General features: G+C 39.5%; 1 protein-coding gene across 1 annotated transcript in view; it reads left to right on the forward strand.

Annotated features, from left to right (window-relative positions):
- Positions 1-20,757, forward strand: part of LOC124881023 — a 38,788-nt gene extending 18,031 nt beyond the window's left edge. The window contains exons 3-6 of the mRNA XM_047386508.1: positions 1,776-1,868; positions 15,575-15,720; positions 17,592-17,734; positions 19,964-20,757. Of these exons, the coding sequence (XP_047242464.1) occupies positions 1,776-1,868; positions 15,575-15,720; positions 17,592-17,734; positions 19,964-20,695 (1,114 nt within the window). The 3' untranslated portion in view covers positions 20,696-20,757. The remainder of the gene's footprint in view (positions 1-1,775; positions 1,869-15,574; positions 15,721-17,591; positions 17,735-19,963) is intronic.
- The last annotated feature ends 237 nt before the right edge of the window (positions 20,758-20,994 follow it).

The following is a 20,994-nucleotide window of genomic DNA, read 5'->3' on the forward strand; positions in this document are numbered from 1 at the left end:
ATGACCATTTTTCTACAACTGAAATTGCCCACTGCAGCTTCTTTACAATAAATTTTAAATTCCTTCCCCTTTCCACATTGCTCCATCATCAGCAGTGAAAATCCCATTCCACCCCCTACTTCCTTAAAGACATCATTAATTATAACAGAAAATAATAACGGGCTTACTATGCTTCCCTGTGGTGTCCCATTTTCTATATTCAATCTCTCACAATATTTCTTCCCTATCCTCACTTGTATTTGTCTTCCTTCTATAAAATTTTCAAGCCATCTAAACATACGACCATTTATACCCATTCTTCTAATTTTCATTAATAACCCTTCCTTCCACATCATATCATATGCTCTTTTAATATCAAAATATACCGCCTCAACACTCTTTATTCACTTGAGCCTTTCTAATCTTGTTATGGGAAAATTATTTTAATGCTCTGACCTTCTTTTTACCTCTCTCACCTCTGACCTCTGTGTTTGGTTACTTAAGAGCAGATAATAAATTCATTATCAGGAGTTTTATGGTTAACAGTCCCTGAAGTGTTGTATCTCAAGGGATGGTAGATGGGTGCCCTCATAAATAACTTTGTTACCTCTGACCTGGGGAGGGTCTAGGGGCTTTATTTCCAAACTCTTTTTAAGTTGAGGTAACACCCACATATTGGTATAAATACTGTCTGTAAATTCTGTTTGGTGCTCTGCTTCACTGACTAAGCTCAGTGACAGGGTCTTCAAACGCTGAATGCCTTTGAATAAACTTATAAAGACAAAGTCCGGTCTTTCTCTTGTTAATGAGTTGACATCTCTCCCACTTTAATAAGAAAAATCCACAACAATTTTGGCATCACCAACAGGATCTAACGTGCCAGAGGAATCCGCAGGAGGGGATGAGGACACCTGGCCAGCCTGAAGACTAAGTTGTCCTCAGTCCACCTCCATTTAACAGAGGGGAGTCCTGGTGCCTGCCTGCGGCTTCTGGCCGATCGGATCAGGACCATAGATCTGCAAATATATCTGGGTGAGAAGTTGCTCTATATGATATAATATATATTATTGTTTTTTATTACACATTAACCATCATCTCCTAACTAATTGATTAGGTTCCGGAGTTGGGAGAGGGAGGACATCGGCTGAGGGCTAGTGTACCCTGTAAGGAATACAGGGAGGTTCTTATTGGTAACAATAAGATAAAGCAAAACAAAGGGTTTTGCAGATGGTTTTTTGCAAATTTCTACACCTTATAAAGGAGAAAAGCCAGATGGCAGACACCTCAAAGGCATCAGCGGTGGGTCCTTCTCCAGACGCTGCAATTTATAAAATAATGAAAGGAAAAGGTGGAGATGATTGTGTTAAATGTGCTTTAATTTGGGAAGATAAGTTTGGTTTTCCACAGGGTGGAAGTTTGAGTGTAAATCAGTTAAATAAAGTAAAACAGTTGATAGATGGAGATTGGGAGAAAAATAAAAATAAGAAAAAGATTAAAAAGGACAGAGTGCATCAATTAAGGGGTTAAAGAGTTAAACACACACACACAAACACACACACACACACCCTAAATGTCTGTTGAACTGTGTTTGAACCAGCATATAAATAAAGGAAGAGCATGCCAACTTTTTGTAGTTCTTCTCACTGCAGAGAGCAGGCTACCTCTTGTGCACGATTAACAGAGACTCTGTGTCGTTTCTTCTTCCCTCTGAGTTTGTCTAATTAATACCTAACATTAACTTGGTCCTCCAAGCTGGATAATTTTAAGAACTAAACTGATCTTGTTTTTCTTTGCAGTGACCTAAGGATCCCCGGGGACCGCCGACGAAGCGCCGCCCCGGTGTGTAAGTTCGCATCTGGCCGGTGGCTTATCGCTTCGCTCAATGCCGGGTGACTCTGGGGGTCCAGTGAGTCACCTAGAAGTTGGCTCAGAGGTGAGACGTTTCGTGTTTAACATTAAAGAAAGGTTATAATAAGTCGTTGGTAGTGTCTCACCGTAAGGAGACAGCAATTGGATAGGTATTATTCCGCCAAAAAGGGTTAGCGATAAATTTGGTAGGATCCCGCCGTAAGGGGATCAGAAACGACTAGGTAGTTCCGCTGTAAGGGAACTGGATAATTTGGTTGGTAGCATTCCGCCGAAAGGGAACAAAATTAAATGTTGAATAATAAGGGAGCTCATAAAATAAGCTAGGTCGACCATACATATTGCTGAAGGGACAAAAATATGTCAAAACACTAACTGTGTGAGTGCTGTTGTGTGTGTTTGGAGGACTAAGCATTTTGGAAGAATCATAGCAAGATTCTGCTGGTCCTGTGTTTTCTTTTGCCCAGAATCGAAAGACGTATTGGTGATTTTTGGAGATAAAGGTCGGGTTTAATCCCAGAAAATTAACATCGCTGCAGATTAGTCGCAGTAGAAGGGCGTGTTAATGTCCTCTCCTTGAATCTCATGCCAGTGAACTTCTATTTGGGATATTTATAGTATTGTGAACTAAAATTAAACATCATGGGGAAGGAACAAAGTAAACTAATTAACTTAGAAGGGGATGTAAAGTTTATGGAGAACTATGTAGAAGGAGCAGGTGTGATCTGTCATAGATGGAATAAAAAACATGGTTTCTTGGGTAAACTAAATATTAACGATATCTTAAAATTACAAGGAAATTTTAAATTAGAAATAATGAAAACCAAGAAACCAACTAAAAAGGAACAGAGAAAGGTCAAGTATAAATTCTCAGACAAATGGCTGGAACAAAGTAAGTTAAGAGACATGCAGAGGCAAGATAAGAAGGAGAAGCTGACAGCTGCGGTCTTGGTGCACCCACATGAGGAAACGGTGGTCACATCCAGACAGCGAGGAGCGCAGCCCCCTGCCGTGCAGGCAGCTGCAAGGACAGGCGGCGGCATCACAGCAAATTGGAGGAGAGATGGAAGGAGCTGTAGCAGTTCCTAAAACTCCTATAAGAAAGCAAGAAAAGTCAAGCAATCCTTTTAAAACAAGAACAGAGCTCTTCTAGTGAGTCCTGGTCTCCTAATTTCTGGGCGGGCACAGGCGTGCGAACTAGGAGTAAAGATAAGAAAACTACTACTGACCCCAGCATATACCCAGGCGAAGGCTTAATGGCTCACAAACAGAAATTTCATCCATCTGGAAAAAATTTACAGGAAGACACATTTCCTCTAGTTGAGGTAGCAAATCCAAACGTAGGTGACACTAATCACCGACAGCCGCCAACTATTCTAGTATATAGACCATGGACACAGGAAGACAGAACTGCTGCTCTAAAGGGTATCTGTTAGGTTTAAACCCCAACACTCATTACAACATCTGCACAAAGAAAGACACAGAGAAGTTAGTTTGTTTTAACTTGCAAGGAGAGTGTCCCGGAGACTGTCTCAGTTACAATCCTCCAAACACACTCTGAAGACAGTCTCCGCTCTTCATGCTTTTATTAGATAAGGAACGCCCTAGTTACATGAGATTTCAACTGCTGAGGGAGTTTATGTTTATGTTTATGTTTATGTTTATGTGAGAACAGACTGTTCTCACATCCTGTGCTCATGTTGCAACATCAACAACTGTTAGGTTTAAACCCCAACACTCATTACAACATCTGCACAAAGAAAGACACAGAGAAGTTAGTTTGTTTTAACTTGCAAGGAGAGTGTCCCGGAGACTGTCTCAGTTACAATCCTCCAAACACACTCTGAAGACAGTCTCCGCTCTTCATGCTTTTATTGGATAAGGAACGCCCTAGTTACATGAGATTTCAACTGCTGAGGGAGTTTATCTTTATGTGAAAACAGACTGTTCTCACATCCTGTGCTCATGTTGCAACATCATATACCTCTATGCATATAAGGAGATAACAACCATTCTCAATCAGTAATATAAACAGCACATCTAGATAGTAAATAAGTAATGTAGAATGAAAACTGAATAATGTATGTACATTTATCTAACATTTCATTTCCCTCCTGTTTATTCAGTTTAGCATTATATCAATTTTAAACATCATTCAGTGACTACTTCTTTTCAGATTTGCAGTCATGAAATCATTGCAATGCTAAAAAGCTACACTCAGAGGACCTCCCTAATAACCATCAGGGTCTGGATACAAGTCTGGAAAATGCAGAGACGTCTCTTCGTTGCTTGTCTCATCAGGGTCTTCATCTGAGTCCTCGTCTGGTCTTATAAGGGCATACATCTCTGAGAGCTCTGTTTTAACTGGTTGTATAGCAGAGGTGATTATTCGAGAACACAAGGCTCTTATATAAGGAATACAACAACATCCACATAAGGTGAGAATAGCTGCAAACACAGCAATAGACATTAATATAGAAAACACTAGTTGTTTATATTTTCCAAACATTTCCCCAAAACCATCCCACATTGAGGTGTCAACTCCAGAATGGTCTTTCATTTTGTCGTTGAGTGATCTAAGGCCTTCCAACGCTTTAGTCAGGCTTCCATCAGCTGCGGTGTTATTTGGTATAAAAGTGCAACACTGACCACCAAATATGGAACAAACCCCTCCTTTCTCAGCTATGAGCATGTCAACGGCAATTCTATTTTGGAAAGCCATAAGTGAGGTAGCTGACAGTTGTTCATGGATAGCGGAGAAACCTTCTTCAGTTTTGTTTCCTAATCTCTGCACATTATAATGGATGTAGTTGATTCTGTCTACATTTTTATTGATTGTACACCACCAACATATGGTGGATTCAAAGCCTGCTGCCACTTGATCTGCTAATTTATATTCATCAGGGACCCCTCTTGGTATTCCTATGCTGTCTCTGTAAGTAGGGTCATCCTGATTGTTTCATACCACTACAATCTAGATACCAGTCATATCCATCCCAGCTGTTTGCCCCATAGCTCCCTATTTGCAAGTTTCGATCAAAAGTGAACACAGTCTGTGTTCTGTTAGTTTGATAGCAGAAATACAGTTCTTTTGTTCTACTGCTATCCCCATCTGTAGTATTACAGGGGTTTTTTAATATTTCATGTTGGATTCTGGATCGATTAGGATTATAGTACCCTGTTCTTCTTTTTTGCATTTTGTGATTTCTTTCCCATATTAACAGGGCACTTACAACTATGATTGAGATGATGCTCCCTATTATCAATATCTTTTTGTGTGTAGGGGTGTACATCTTTCTGTAGATTGGAGCCCTTCCTAAAAACCTGTAGCAGAGCTGTGGACAATCTTCACCGGTTTGAGACAACTGCAAACTATAATTGCAGCCCCCTTTGTAGCCGGACTACCTCTGAAGGTCAGATGAAGAGCTACAATGCTACAACAGATACCACAATGCTATTACTACAACACAAACAATGATAGTTAGGGTAAACACTGCTATTGAGAAATTTATTTTAGTCATGTTCTATTATTCTTTTACAATGTGTTAGATGGATCCATGAGTTCCTTTCTGCAATCTTAATCGCAGTTCCAGTAGTCAACAACACCTGATAGGGCCCTTCCCACTTAGGTGAATGCCAATGCTTCTTCTTTATGCTTTCTATCAGGACCCAGTCACCTGGTTCAACTAACGGTATTCCCTGCGTAGACACAGAAGTTTCATCATCATTAGTTTTCTCATTGTTTTGCTGTCTTTGTTGTAACATCTTTCTCATATAATCTGCCAGTGTGCTTTCATCATCTGTTTCCCACATATTTTTAAAATATGGCAGTCTGTAAGGTCTCCCAAACAAAATTTCATATGGTGTTAATCCATCTGAGCTAGTTATGTTGATATAGAGTTTTACTAAATCCATGCATTTAGTCCATGGTCTTCCAGTTTCTTCCATGCATTTTCTTAACCTGTTCTTTATAGTCCCATTCATTCTTTCTACTAGCCCAGCGCTTTGTGGATGATAAGCACAGTGGTGTTTTAGGTCTATGTGGAAGGTTTGTCCTATTCTGTTAATGATTTGATTAACAAAGTGTGTACCGTTGTCACTATAGATTTTCTCTGGAATACCATACCTTGGTATTATGTCTTTGCATAAGGCTTTTGCCACTGTTAATGCATCTGGATTTTTTGTTGGAAATAGTTCTATCCATTTTGAGAATGAATCTATTATTACTAAACAATACTTTTTCCCTTCGCTGTTGTTTAGTTCTATGAAATCCATGTGGATATGTTGAAAAGGGTATTTGGCCTTGGGAAATTGTCCCCTTTTTGGCCTTAAGTTCCCTTGGGCATTGTGTTTTGCACATACTAAGCAGCTTCTACAAACATTTTTTGAATAGGAGTTGAATCCATAGGTTGTGTATACTTGGTTTACCAATCCTGTCATCCCTCCTGTTGAGACATGTGACTTACCATGACTCAATATTGCTGCCCATTTGTATAGGTTTTTTGGTAGGATTGGTTTATTTTCTGGTCAGGTGAAAATACCATCTTTTAATTGTGCCCCTTTTCTTTGCCATTGTTGTTGTTCCTGCTTTGGTGATTGTTGTTGCATGTCTTTTAATGTTTCATTTTGTAAATCAGCTCCTGTCATCATTAGAACTTGTATTTGTTTCTGTGCTGCTTCCTTTGCTATCTTGTCTGCAAAGGCGTTGCCTTTTGAAACTGGGTCAGTTCCTGTTGTGTGTGCCGCACATTTGCACTTCTCCTGCTAGATGTGTTAGGAGAGCTAAAGTGTCCTGTTTACATGCTTCTTCTGTTTCTGATGCCACCAGTATGTCATCTACATATGTTAATAGTTGACTGTTTTGTGGAGGCTTGAAGGTGGACAGACTGGAGGTCAAAACTTGAGAGTAGATTGTTGGACTCTCACAATATCCCTGAGGTAACCTTGTGTAGGTGTACCTTTTTCCTTTAAATGTGAAAGCAAACCAGTACTGACTGTCTTTATGCAGTGGTACAGAGAAAAATGCATTGCTTATGTCCACTACAGTGAAAAACTTAGCTTTTGGGTTCAGAGAATTCAACAGTGTGTGTGGATCTGCTACACATGGCGATCTTTGAATGACTGCGTTATTAACTGCTTGTAAATCCTGAACCATCCTCCACCCTACAGATGGAGGTGCCTTTTTTACAGGGAATATAGGAGTGTTACAGGGTGACTCAGCACATTCAATCAACACTCCTGCCTTTTTCAAATCTGTAATAACTGGTTCAATTCCTATCATTGCATCAGGTTTTAGCGGGTATTGTTTCATTCTAGGCCTGTATTCTGTTTTGGGTCTTATTACAACAGGAAGCGCTGTTTTGACTAGGCCAACATCTGTTGGCCCTTGAGACCATAGTTTTTCAGGAACCAGCTTCAACAGTTCCTCTTGTTCCTTAGTAAAGAAGATACGTCACTTTTCCTTTTTGTCTAGATGCACTCCGGATTGGACAGTCACTGTCCAAAACAATGCCTTTTTTGTCATCAGGGTTGATTGACTGTACCAGGTGTTTACACCTGTTGCAACCCAATCTCTTGCTCTTTCACCACTGTTTACTAATTGGCCCAAGTTTTTCCACTCTTCAGTTGTCTCTTTACACAGTGAGATATGAGGTTCTGAGTATTGTCTAAACAACCTTTTGGCTGTATCTGGCAGTATTACTGCAGCTGCGGCATTTGCCGTCACGTCTGAGTACACATATGACACTGTTATTTTTACTGGAGTGATTTTGTCAAGTTCGCTTTTGTATTTGGTGTCTGGTTTGTTTATGTACCACATTATAACATGTAGGTCATCAGGTGACATTACATCCTGAGGGTTTTGTATGGAATTTTTTCCTTCATCTATGAGAAATGACCCCGTGGAAGTTGGTGCTTTATTTGGGATGTCCAATGTATAGTAATAGTTTGGGCTTCCCACTCCCTGCATTACATATACATTTTCAGGCCTTTCCCTAGCTATTTTTAATCCATCAGGAGTTGGCAATATGATTAGTTGTAAGGCGACCATTGCATCTCTACCTAATAGATTTACTGGACATTCTGGCAATATCAGTACCGAAAGTTGGCATGTTTTTCCTTCCAGGTCTCTGAGCCATATGGGTTCAGTCTCAGTAACCCTTTTTGTCACTTCTTGGGCTGCTCTGACCACAGCATAATTTCCACTAGGCTTTGCATGTGGTAGTGGCTCTCTGAGGGTGGTTCTACATGCTCCAGAATCACAAAGGAACGTGTTGTGGAATTTTCTTATCAAAGTGGGTAGAAGTTGACTCATAACAAGAGAAAATCCGGACTTTGTCTTATAAGTTTTATTCAAAGGCATTCAGCGTTTGAAGACCCTGACACTGAGGTTTAGTCAGTGAAACAGAGCCACGAAAAATGACCTCCACCAACCAGTTATCTGGAAAGAAAGTAATTAGAGTATAAGTAGTATCAATAGAAACTGGTACCAAAAATGGTTGATCATTAATAGCACGTGAAATCAAACAACAAACATAACAACTATCATTTCTTATCTTCCTCACGGTTTGATGCATCAGTTGCCACCAGACATTATCAGCATGTTCATAGTAGTCAGAAAAGTGATGAATCTCTCTTCGAATCCGCTGATGAGTATTATTAGCACAATTCCTCAAATTAGCCCTACATTGTCTTTGCTGTACCTTTTCCCAAATGAACACAAGAGTTGTAAAAAATACTTGCAATACCAATCATTAGCATCAGAACAGACCATCTTCCATTTAACTGCATTGTGACCTTGAAGTGGAATGTCCTTTCTTCTGGTACTGAAAGCAAACAGTTTTGTTTAAAGAAAACAAATTATAAACACAACTTAAAAAACAAAAAATTCTGCTGCCTCTCCTGAGTGGCTTCAAGCTGCCCTGTTACCAGTCTGGTACAGGTGGGCGGTCGTAGGAAGCTCCTCTAGAAATATATTTAGAAACAGGAACTCTAACCTGCTGGAAGTTAGGCTTCCATAGTCCAACTAAACAACGGTGGAAATGAACACATTCAAATTTGTAATAATACCATAATGATAAATATCAAGCAATAAACATAAAAGTTAGATAAAAGCATCCGATATTTCCTCCTCAGAGTCTGTTTTGCTGTCAAAGTGGGAGGAAAGAATCTCACACTGTGGTGTGTGTGTAGTGAGGCAAATGACCTTATGATTTCTAACTTTCAGGCAATGCGATGGCCTTAAGTAGATTCTGAAATAACGTTGCACTGCCCAAGGGATTATTGTGCCCTTGTAAGAACAGTGTTCTTCAACCACCTCTTCAATCACTCGCCAGTGATCAGCTTACAGTTCTTTATCTTGTGGTGGTCCGCTGTCCTCACACCTTTCAGGCCGTGGATGATCCAGGTAGAAGATGACTTGCGTCCCGGAAGCCAGATGAAGCTGGAGGAGCTGGAGCTTTCCTGCAGCTTTCCTGGGTGTCTAGTAGGATCTGATATGGGCCATTCCAGCACCTGGACTTCCTGTGTTTTCTCCTAAATTCTCTGACCAGAATCCAGTCGCCAGGAATAAAGGACTGGAGGGTGGAAGCGGCTGTTTCTGGTAATGCAGTCTTCACCGTCTGTGAAACTTGAGAAAACACAGTGGACAGGTTTTGACCGTAAAATAACATCCTATCTTCACACAAAGATGTGGAAGAAAATTATCTTGGCAATATCCCCATGTCCAAATTAGGAGACCTGCCACACAGCACTTCAAAAGGACTGAGATTTGCCTGTGTCCTTTGTCTCAATCTCATATAAGTGAGAACAATAGGTAGAGCCTTCACAACACTTGGCTAATTTTCAATTCAAAGTCCCATTCTCAAACCTAAGTGCTTAACTACATGAACTTCATCAAAACATCCAACAAAATCTAAAGAATTGATCTTCTGACTTCACCTGATATACTAGCAGTAACCATCAGCTAAATATTCTGAATATCGAAAATGTGACATGATGTTTGAGGAAGGTCTGATTACAGGTCAACATTTCATAGTTTCAGAAAACCCAAAAAGAATTTCAAAAATGGTCTAATCTGTGGAGATGTAAAATTTCACAAAAAATCAACACCATAATTTCAGAGAGGTTTTCAGAATGTGGTCATAGGGAGCTATGCACCATTTATATAAACAAAGTACAACGTCTCTCTCGCATTGTCACTAAGTCTTCACTGGAGGTATGAGCTACCCTTTTTCCCATGAGTGCTAAAACATTTGGAACCCCATGTTACTTTATTCTGACATTCCCCTCTTCTGGCGCAGGGTCCAACCCATGCGACAATCCAGCAAAAGGTTTGTACAAAAATGTTTTAATAACCAAGATCACATAACCTAGAACCAAAGAAATGAATTCTGACATAACTATGTGTCTCTATGAATTTAACGAAAGCAACATAAAGAAAATCCAGATGTTTTTAACTGCAATTCAGTTCCATCAACAACCAAACACAAACTTTAGTTATTCACGTCATCAATGTCTCACGTAGAAATTAGTCACATATCATCCTAATTTGTCTTGTACAAAGATGAGTATTAGATTAATGGACATCTAATGTAATTTGGATGAATAAACCCTACAAATTGAATCTAATAAATAATTCCCACCAAGTATAAAGTCATGACTCAGATTCTTTATCAAAAATATATTCCTTACTTTTGGCATATCTTGAATTGTCAGCTAGTTTAATGGTACCAGGGAAACTTTCAATCTAATAAATTACCAATGATTCTGCATGCAAAACTAATTCTTCAAACTAGTTTAAACTATTTCATTAACCTTTTAATAATAAAACACATAAATCTAAAAGTTATCCTACATCCTTAATCATTATACAAAAAAAACATGTTTTTAAGGCAACAATCACTACAAGCATTTTGATTCTATTGTCTCTTAAACAGTGTTAAAACTCAGGAAGGGAGGTGCTGAGCGTGACCATGACAACAAAGGCATGAACCAACCTGGTAGGTGGGCGGAGTCAGGCAGAACTAACCTCTGATTGACAGCCTATGGGCGGAACCACAGTTTCTTCATCCCATCCCACATTAGTTTAACTTAAACTGCAAAGCTATTAACATGCACCTACCTCAGAAACAAGCTGCTTCTTAACTCTCCTGAAAACTCAAAGTTTAATCAATCTGGGATTTAGAAACATTATTCTAAACATGGATTATTTTTTCATGCAACATATAAACAAACATTCATACCAACAAAACAAAGACAAAACATCAAAGACAGACAAATAGCCAAATTTGAAGCTTCAAGAATTCAAAAAAATTTTTAACAATCTCTTTTCAGAATATGTTTTCTCAACCATATCTTTTAATGCTATAATTGATAAATTTTGTTATGAAAATCGTCAGGATCCTTTTTAAAAATGAGTGCACATAGTCCAACAAATCTCAAAGTATTTAGAGGCACAGCAACAGTTTTCTCTTAAATTAATCCAAATTTACTGATGCTGAAACCTTTTGCTAATTCTTTGTACTGTAACTCTATAATAATAACTACAATCCTGAGAGTTATTGTTATAGTTCTCTTTTTGTTTGGCTCAATTTGAGCGCAGCTGCATTGCAGAATTTCAAGTTTAATGCAAAGAAGTATTTTTAATTTAATTCAATTCAAATTCAAAGATACTTTATTGATCCCCGAGGGGAAATTAGAAAAGTCACGGTTGACATTTTTATGGTATACCCAAACTAAACAAAACTGCAGTGTTTGACTTAATCATAAATTAAGATAAGAAGCTTGTCTCCAAACTGGACTTTTCCCCACATAATGTTTCAAAAAAGAACAAACATCATTTTCTTTAATTTGGGTATTTAAATTTTGAGAGTTGGGGAGAACTTATTACTAGAACCCCTCTTTTACAATCCAAATGCTGATAAATGTTCTAATATTTTATCTCTTAGTAATCTGAAATCACCTTGTGTATCTTTGTACTCATATGTATTCCTTTAATCTTTAAACCCTAAGAAATCAAACAAGGAGACTTGAGTTTGAGCCGACCATCCTCTTACTGTTAAGAGGGCCTTTATTTCTTTTCTTTTCCTAAAATGAAGGATTTTACTTGTCTTGATTCTGTTACAAAAATCCTAACCTTGGTTTCAAAACTAAACTCTTCAACCCCAATCTGTGTTCCCCAGAGTAGAAATTGTTTGAGTATTATTGCATTTCAAAGTCACCAAAATGACTGGAACTCATCATTGGCTTAGATCTATTTTAATAAGTAATCAGCCTACCTTTAATTAAATATTATAATTTCATGGACCCAAAATCTATGGCTTACAGGCTTCAGGAGTCCAGGAACCACAAGTTGAGTACTACTGCATTGAACAATGGTGTTAACTTTCTGCAGAGATTGAAGGATTGGCTAAATATATTGTTTCTGCTTGGACCATAATCAGATTTAAAATTATTAGTTCACAGCTCCTAATTTACCTCAGATCATATTTGCTTCTAACCCAGTTCATAAGAAGCTTCAGACAAACATTATGCTAAAAAACCAAAAACAATACAAAAAAAACAAATCTGTTTTAAAATAAAGAAAAAGCATGCTTAAAAAAACATGTTACTGTGGTGGAAAATAACTCCACGGTTCTGAAGGCCTTTTCATGCAGAGTCTTTTAGGAAGCATGAGATTAGTTTAATTTTTGTGTGGTACTACTGTCCAATCAGATTCTTTCTAAATAACCCAATTTTTTCATACTCATTTTAAAGGTTTGTTTTACCAAGGAAAATGTGTTTAACAAAACCAATTACTCTCAAAAGTTTTAAAAGTTTTTAGCTGGTGATATCTTAGAAAACAACAAGTGTTTTAATATTTCTATGCAGCACAGAACTGATCAGGTGTCCTTTCCTTCTCCAAAGGGAGAAAAAAGAACCTGCAGAACCAAACCTTTCATAGTTTTTTGTCAGGACCTGATATAAGGTACAGTGTAAATCAACACGCTGCATGAATCAGAAGAGGGAAGAAAAAAACACTAATATAACCTCTTCCAGCAGCTGCTGTGAAAAACAATGAATTTGTACTTTCCATAAGCGTCAGTTAACACTTGCGGACAAAAACTGCACCAAACTGTAAATACTGTGTCAGAGACTGTATGAAGACCATCTGCAGTAGAACTAAGCCTGTTTTAATGAGGTCTCTACCCATTAGATTTATGGGATACAAAATCTGACAACAGAAAATAATGCCTGAAGAAGAAACCCATCAGGTTTTACGCATGCACTGGGTTTTATAAAAATGCTCCTTCATGAGATCTGTCCTGAGAATAACATAGAAACACATGGTTACTACTGAGTTTTGGAGATGTTGTAACTTCCTCTGCTTTTAATAACTTTTAATAACTAGAATAATTGACCCTGAATATTCCACGACGAAAGAGAACTTGTTTCTCTAAAAGAATTAACCGGAAAGTATCAAATGAACTAAGTTATCACCTTTTTAAAGATACTTTTCTAACCCTAAAATAATATTTTAACCCGCTATATCTGTCAACGTCAAGCAAGCGTCACATGAGCAGCGGTTAATAAGCGTTCTTCATTGCAGAAAATAGGAAAAGATTTATGCAAATGTGTGTGTGTTTGTACGTTACCCCCATTAGTTTCTTAATCGCTCCAGAGTCAGACTGTCACACAGTCCTCTATCAGTCCAAAAAAACTACCAGGCCCTTCCCCGGTCTGTTGGTGAGACATTCAATCATTCTTTGTCCACTTTAACTTATCTAGGAGGGAGAAAGAAGAAACTTTGCTCCGGTTTCTCTTCTGCCCGCATAAGATGTGCTTTCAATATCAATCCAGTGTATCGCTCTTCTGGCTCTTGCAAACAGCATGGATCTTTGTCCATCTCAGTGGGTCCAGACTTCTTCTGAGTTTCGTTTTTTTTTTCTTGTAGAAAGTCACACTGCGATTTTCAACATGCAGGAAGGCAGATCTCTCTCTTTCAGGCCGTGCTGGAGAAGCTTCTCTGGCGGAGTAGCCATGGAGAAGGGAAGGTTTCTAAAATCCAGACTCAAAAACGCAGATGTTGAACTCAAATCCCATATATGTGTGTATTTGTGTGTGAGAGAGACAGAAGAAAAGTTTAGTATAGGTTCAGATTTTGTACAAATACATATTATCAGTCAGTCAGTCAGTTGTCCCCCTGCCTGTCACTTCCTTCCACAACATGCACTATACTCCTTTCTAAAACAACTTTCTTTTCGCATCTCTAATGTCCCTTTTCACTTTTACCTTCTTTACCGACTGATCGCAATATTTAAGACAAACAAAACTTCCTTCAGGAATGTTTTAACTCTTTAACCCCTTAATTGATGCACTCTGTGCTTTTTAATCTTTTCTTATGTTTTTTTATTTATTTTTCCATCAACTGTTTTACTTGAAACTTTTTAAACTATTTAACTTATTTACACTCAAACTTCCACGCTGTGAAAAACCAAACTTATCTTCCAAATTAAAGCACATTTAACACAATCATCCCCACTTTTTCCTTTCATTATTTTATAAATCAGAGTATGAAGAAGGAGACACCCCTGATGCCTCAAGGTTCCGGAACCATTTTTCTTTTTTACCTGTTCAGCGGCACGTCTGCCCACTGGCTTTTCTCCTTTATGAGGTGTAGAAAATTGCTAAAAACCACCCGCAAAACCCTGTGTTCTGCTTTATCTTATTGTTACCAATAAGAACCTCCCTGCCATTCCTTAACAGGGTAACCGGGCCCTCAGCTGATGTCCTCCCTCTCGCAACTCTGGAACCTAATTAATTAGTTAGGAGATGATGGTTAATGTGTAATAAAAAATAATAATACACATTATATCATACAGAGCAACTTCTCACCCAGATATATTTGAAGACAAATTGTTCGGATCTAATCAGCCAGAAGCCGCAGGCGGACATGAGGACTCCCCTCCGTAAAATGGAAGTGGACTGAGAACAACTCTCAGGCTGGCCAGGCGTCCGTGTCCCATCCTGCGGTCTCCTCTGGCACGCTAGATCCTGTTCGTGACGCCAAAATTGTTGTGGAATTTTCTTATCAAAGTGGGTAGAAGTTGACTCATAACAAGAGAAAATCTGGACTTTGTCTTATAAGTTTTATTCAAAGGCATTCAGCATTTGAAGACCCTGACACTGAGGTTTAGTCAGTGAAACAGAGCCACGAACAGAAATCACAAACAGTATTTATACCAAAAATGAGGGTGTTATCTCAACTTCAAAGAGTTTTAGAAATATGGCCCCTAGACCCTCCCCGGGTCAGAGTTAACAAAGTTATTTATGAGGGCACCCAGCTACCTTCCCTTGAAATATACACTTCTGGAAGTGTTAACCATAAAACTCTCCAGCATTTGAATTTAGAGTCCATCTGCTCTAAATAACAGAACACTAATAAAACACAGAGGTCAGAGGAGAGAGGTGAAGGGAATATCAGAGCACTTTAAAAGAATTTTCCATTACAAACGTGATAGGTGTGCCTTGTACTATCAATGTTATTTCTGGTCTAATTTTTTCTACATAGAACAGTTCTTCCAGATTTAATATATTTTCTCCCTCCTCAGTCAAAAGTACCCTTTCTGTCATTTCACCAAGGGGTTGTCTGCTCAGTTTCCCCTGCGGCTCTGGTGCTAGTCACGCACTATAGTTTTGTTGGGCAGAGCTACTTTGGCAGTCTCTAGCCATATGTCCCTCTTTTCCACAGGACCAGCATGCTCTTGGATTTTGTGCTCCAAAATGTCCTCTGCCTCTACCTCTTCCTCGACCTCTTCCTCGACCTCTACCACGCCCCCTGCCTCGTGTTTGTTGATAATAAACTGCATTATCAAAACAGGCTGTCTCTTCCTCGTGGTAGAACACTGTGTCTTTTTGTTTGGTCTTTTTACTTTTTATAACTTTTTCTGCATGCAGGGCATGGTTGATGTAATCCTGTAATGAGCCTCCACTCATTCCTATGTCATGGCGGTTTACCCAGCCATGTATTTCAGCTGACGAACCTGAATGGAGTGCATTTTTTAACTGTTGTTGGAAGGCACTGTTTACATCTTCACTTGGTTCTAGACCACTGTGAACCTTGAACACCGTTCCCATTCTTGCTCTATATTCATCAAATGGTTCATCTGGTTTCTGTCGGCACCTTCCTATTTCAGTGTAATTTGCTCTCTTTTTATATTTAGCTTTAATTCTTTCCAATAGGGGGTTCACATGTTCTGTCAGATCATCACTGTCAGCAACTCGGTTGGTACCATCTGCTTGTGTAGGCGTATAAGTTCCTTTAACATGAAACCAGTCAGGGCCTAACTTGCACATCCACACCTGTTGTACTTCTGCTCCGTTCAGGTGATAAGAACGTCTAAGGTCTTCCATTTGTTTCAAACATTCCTCAACATCTTCTCTAGGGTGGGGAATGCCCTCTACTGCCTTTTTAATATAATCTTGTGTCCATGTTCGATATACCCTTATTACAGCCGGATCATTCTCTCCTGATCGTGGATTTGGAAGTTCTATCAGAGGGAAAGTCTGTACTTCAAGTCCCTCTTCCTCAAAACTTAGTAACTTTTGAGGTTCCCTGGGAGGGCTTAACACACTATTAAAGTCCCCAGAAAGGGTTGTTGACCAGTTCCCTACTGCACCGTCTTTCCGTAATTTAGGCTTACTTCCTATATCTTTTAGTGTATATTTAGGTGGATTTTTGGGAAATGGGGCGACAGGGGGAGCCGTAGGCTCAGTTATTTCATCTTCCCCAGCCGCCTCTTCATCTTGTTGGGCTAATTGTTGCTGTAAGGCTGCATAAGGACCTGAATATTCATCATCTTCCTTTCGGTGAAACATTATTTCTTTTTCTTTACCTGCCAGTTCTCTTTCTTTTTCCTCTTTTTTCTTTTCTTCCCTTCTTTGTCGCACCACTCTTTCACCTTCCTCTCGCTGTCTTGCTATTTTACACCATACCGTTGTCTGTGCATAACCTTCTCTTTTCATTTGTTTTTCATTTTGTTTACATTTGTTAGCTATTTTACCTTGTAAGTCTTTTAAGGCAGCCGTGGATAACTTTCCATTAAAGTTATAATGTTTTACCCAGTAACATAATGGTTCCACAGCTGTTGGTTCTTCCTTTTCTACTACTTTCCAATCTTTGCATGATAAATTATCAAGTAACTTTTGTTTTTCTTTACTTTGTCCCTTACCCATTTTTAGGCGACTTTTAGTTCCAGTATGGTTTTAACACCTGGTGTGTTCTAAATACAGGAAATACCTTTTAAACAAGATGGTGATCAACTAACCTGTTGCGGTAAAATTCACTTCAACCCGTTAAGGTGGAATTTTCTTGCCTACATGCATCCGCAACGGCTCACCATTTGTTCCTTGTTTAATTTATATGAAAAACAGTCACCTAGTGGTGGCTATTTATCCACTCTCACACTCACTCGCTCCTTTTATTAGTTTCCTAACAGAGGACTCCGCCGTCCTTAACGTAGAATTTAATTAGTCTATTTCAACTAAGGGAGTCTACCCTCCTGCGGAATTTAACTGTATTCTTCTTAGTTTCCTAACAGAGGACTCCGCCGTCCTTAACGTAGAATTTAATTAGTCTATTTCAACTAAGGGAGTCTACCCTCCTGCGGAATTTAACTGTATTCTTCTCTTGTACCTGATAGTGTCTAGAATTGTCAGGGTTTTACTATTTTATTCTTTTGTCATTCACCCCTCTTTTTAATCATAAGATTTTACTCACACTTCTCTGCGTCCTTGGAGTTCCGTCAACCCTCGGATCCCAGCCCGCCAGGGAGGACCAGTCCCGGAAAAGGTCTTTTTACCGTGGCCACGGAGTTTTACCTGGATCTCTCTCACCCGCTGGGATCGTCAGGTATCTTGGAATCCGGCTTCGAAGGACCATTTAAATAGTAGGTTTAAACCCCAACACTCATTACAACATCTGCACAAAGAAAGACACAGAGAAGTTAGTTTGTTTTAACTTGCAAGGAGAGTGTCCCGGAGACTGTCTCAGTTACAATCCTCCAAACACACTCTGAAGACAGTCTCCGCTCTTCATGCTTTTATTAGATAAGGAACGCCCTAGTTACATGAGGTTTCAACTGCTGAGGGAGTTTATGTTTATGTTTATGTTTATGTGAGAACAGACTGTTCTCACATCCTGTGCTCATGTTGCAACATCAACAACCATTCTCAATCAGTAATATAAACAGCACATCTAGATAGTAAATAAGTAATGTAGAATGAAAACTGAATAATGTATGTACATTTATCTAACAGTATCCCACCGATACAGGAAGGTGTGGAGGAGTTTTTAGCAGCTATTACAGAACTCAGAGGAAGCTTCCATCTTAATGGCAGAGAAATGCTCCAGTGTTTTACCCAGCTGTTTGGCCACCGCTGGTGCAGAGTAGCAGGAGGTTTCACTGGATGCGATGACAATGGTGAGATATTAGCACTTGATTCACCAGATTTAAGGGATGCCTTACGCTTACTCTTTGAAAGAATTCGAGGAGTTTATATACAGACAGCAGATTATGGTAAAATTTCACAATGCAAACAAAAGGATGAAAAAGACCCACAAAATTTCTTGGATAGGATGAGACGTGTTTTTAGAGCAAACTCTGCTATACCATATGATGAAGCAGAGGCAGGAGCCTATCAGCAGCAGTTGAAGAGAGCCTTTTTGCAAGGCCTTAAAATTGAACTCAGACGGTATATAGACAAACACTGGGTTCATCAAAATACAGGAAATGTTACCCAAGCCTTAGAGTATGCGCAGCATGCCCATAAGACACAGCAAAATAGGAAGACAGATACATTTGCAATGCAAGACGGCTTAATAGCATTGCATCGTTCAGGGACAAACGGGCAAAGGGGAAGGGGAGGGTTCAGAGGTCGCGGAGGAAGAGGAGGAGGGCCATGACACACCCACACACAGAGCAATGCGTGCCTGAGGTGTGGAAAAATAGGGCATTATGCTAGAGAATGTAGAACAAACTTACAAAATCCTGGCGCAAGAGATGAAAACTGCTGGATCTGCAATGAGCCAGGACAGTTTGCAAGAGAATGTAATGAAAGGAGGGTGTATAACCCCAACTCTACCCAGAATTGACAACTACAGCCACAGCCCCCACCTCCTCCCCCACTAGCAGAGAAAAACAGTAGTGAAATGGAGGACGTTGACATACAAGCAGCACTGGAACTTATAGCACTTACTAGGACGCAAGAGTTGCCATATAAGGACATAATAATAAATGGCAAAGGATATAGCTGTTTGTGTGATACAGGGACATGTAGAACTGTGCTAACTGAACCTCCACCCGGAGTCAAATATTCCAACACCGCAGTGCAAAAATGCCCAGTAAACCTGTTGGGAAGAGATCTTATGTAAAAGTTGCATATAAATATAGTATCAACAGAAACAGGTATGAAGGCGGTAGTGGAAGAAGGGGCCCTAGTCCTAAATGAACTCTCACAGCCGCATTATTACTGGTCCCTCGATCTGGGCCCCACACCAACAGTTCGAGAACAGCTGAGGAGAACCAGAGAAAAACAAACCTCCCAGGAGGCACAGTACATGCCAGATACTGAGCTCCATGTAACCATGAGATATAAAAATACTCCAGGGCCAGATTGTCAGCACGATACTGTTTTTCACAGAGAAAATAATCAGACTGTTACCATACAGCACCTGTATGTTGACCCCAAAATAGTGAAATCCTCCACCTCAATCATACTGTCAGGAAAACAGCTCCAACAGTTTAAAGGCAGTACACCTCATCTATCATCAACTAAACCCGTGGGGGGCCAGTGGAAAGAATCAGAAAACTTTATACAGCGTGCTGAAAGAGGGAGATATGAGGCATCAACAAGCTCTGACTGGAAAGTAGATCCTAACACAGGAATCTGGAAACTCACTCTAGGGTGGACAGTCAAAGTTCTTCCAAAGACACATTTGGATGAGGCAAAGTGACAAATACAGGGCCAGGCTGAAAGCAAAGAGAGCAACAGGCACCCTGCTTTAGCTGCTGTCCCACCTGAACTGTGGTCCCAATCATCAACTGATGTAGGACTTATAAAGGGATTTCCACCATATTAGGTTAAATTAATATCCGAAAAACGACCACTAGTTCGCCAGTACCCCTTGAAGCCAGAAGCTGAAGAAGGTATTAAGCCAGTAATACAGGACATGCTGAAATCAGGAATATTAAGGGAGGCACCTGACGCTACATGCAACACACCTATCTTTCCCGTGCAGAAAGTCAGCACAGGAAAGTGGAGAATGGTCCAGGACCTCAGACCAATAAATGAAATAGTGGAGCATGTTGCTCCTGATGTCCCAAATCCACATACATTACTGCATTCATTGACTCCAGATAAAAAATATTTCTCAGTGGTAGATCTTAGCAATGCTTTCTTTACAGTACCACTGCATGAAGAGTCACAGCATTTATTTGGTTTTCAGTTTAAAGGGAAAAAATACACCTATACCAGACTACCGCAAGGCTTCAGCAAAAGTCCATACGTATATACGCAAGCCTTAAGATACTCTATGAGCACCTGTGAGGTGCCTGAACATAGCCAAGTCCTGTTGTATGTAGATGATATTCTTATAGCTTCAGACACTCAACAACACTGTGAGGAAGCTACCATAACAGTTCTAAAACATCTCCACCAGACAGGGCACAAAGCCTCTACGGATAAACTGCAGTTCTGTAAGGAGAAAGTGATTTATTTGGGACATATGCTATCACAACATGGCCGCTCCCTCCTAAGCAGCAGAAAAACAGCCATACTGGAAGCTCTAAACCACGAACTAAACAACAAATGATGTCCTTTCTGGGACTGTGTAACTTTTGCAGAGAATGGCTACCAGACTGTGCAGCCATTGTACAACCCTTGCAATCTATGATCTATGGCAAAGACATGACATTAAAAGACAAAATCACATGGACTAAGGAAGGAGAAGCAGCATTCACAGGGCTAAAAAATCTGCTTCAAACAACAGTCACCTTAGCTCTGCCGGATTATAGCCAGCCTTTCACACTTTGTGTAGATGCATGTAAGGGTTACAGGTCCTTCTCAAAAAATTAGCATATTGTGATAAAGTTCATTATTTTCTATAATGTA

This window comes from Girardinichthys multiradiatus, chromosome 14 (assembly GCF_021462225.1).
Source record: "Girardinichthys multiradiatus isolate DD_20200921_A chromosome 14, DD_fGirMul_XY1, whole genome shotgun sequence".
Lineage (NCBI taxonomy): Eukaryota > Metazoa > Chordata > Actinopteri > Cyprinodontiformes > Goodeidae > Girardinichthys > Girardinichthys multiradiatus.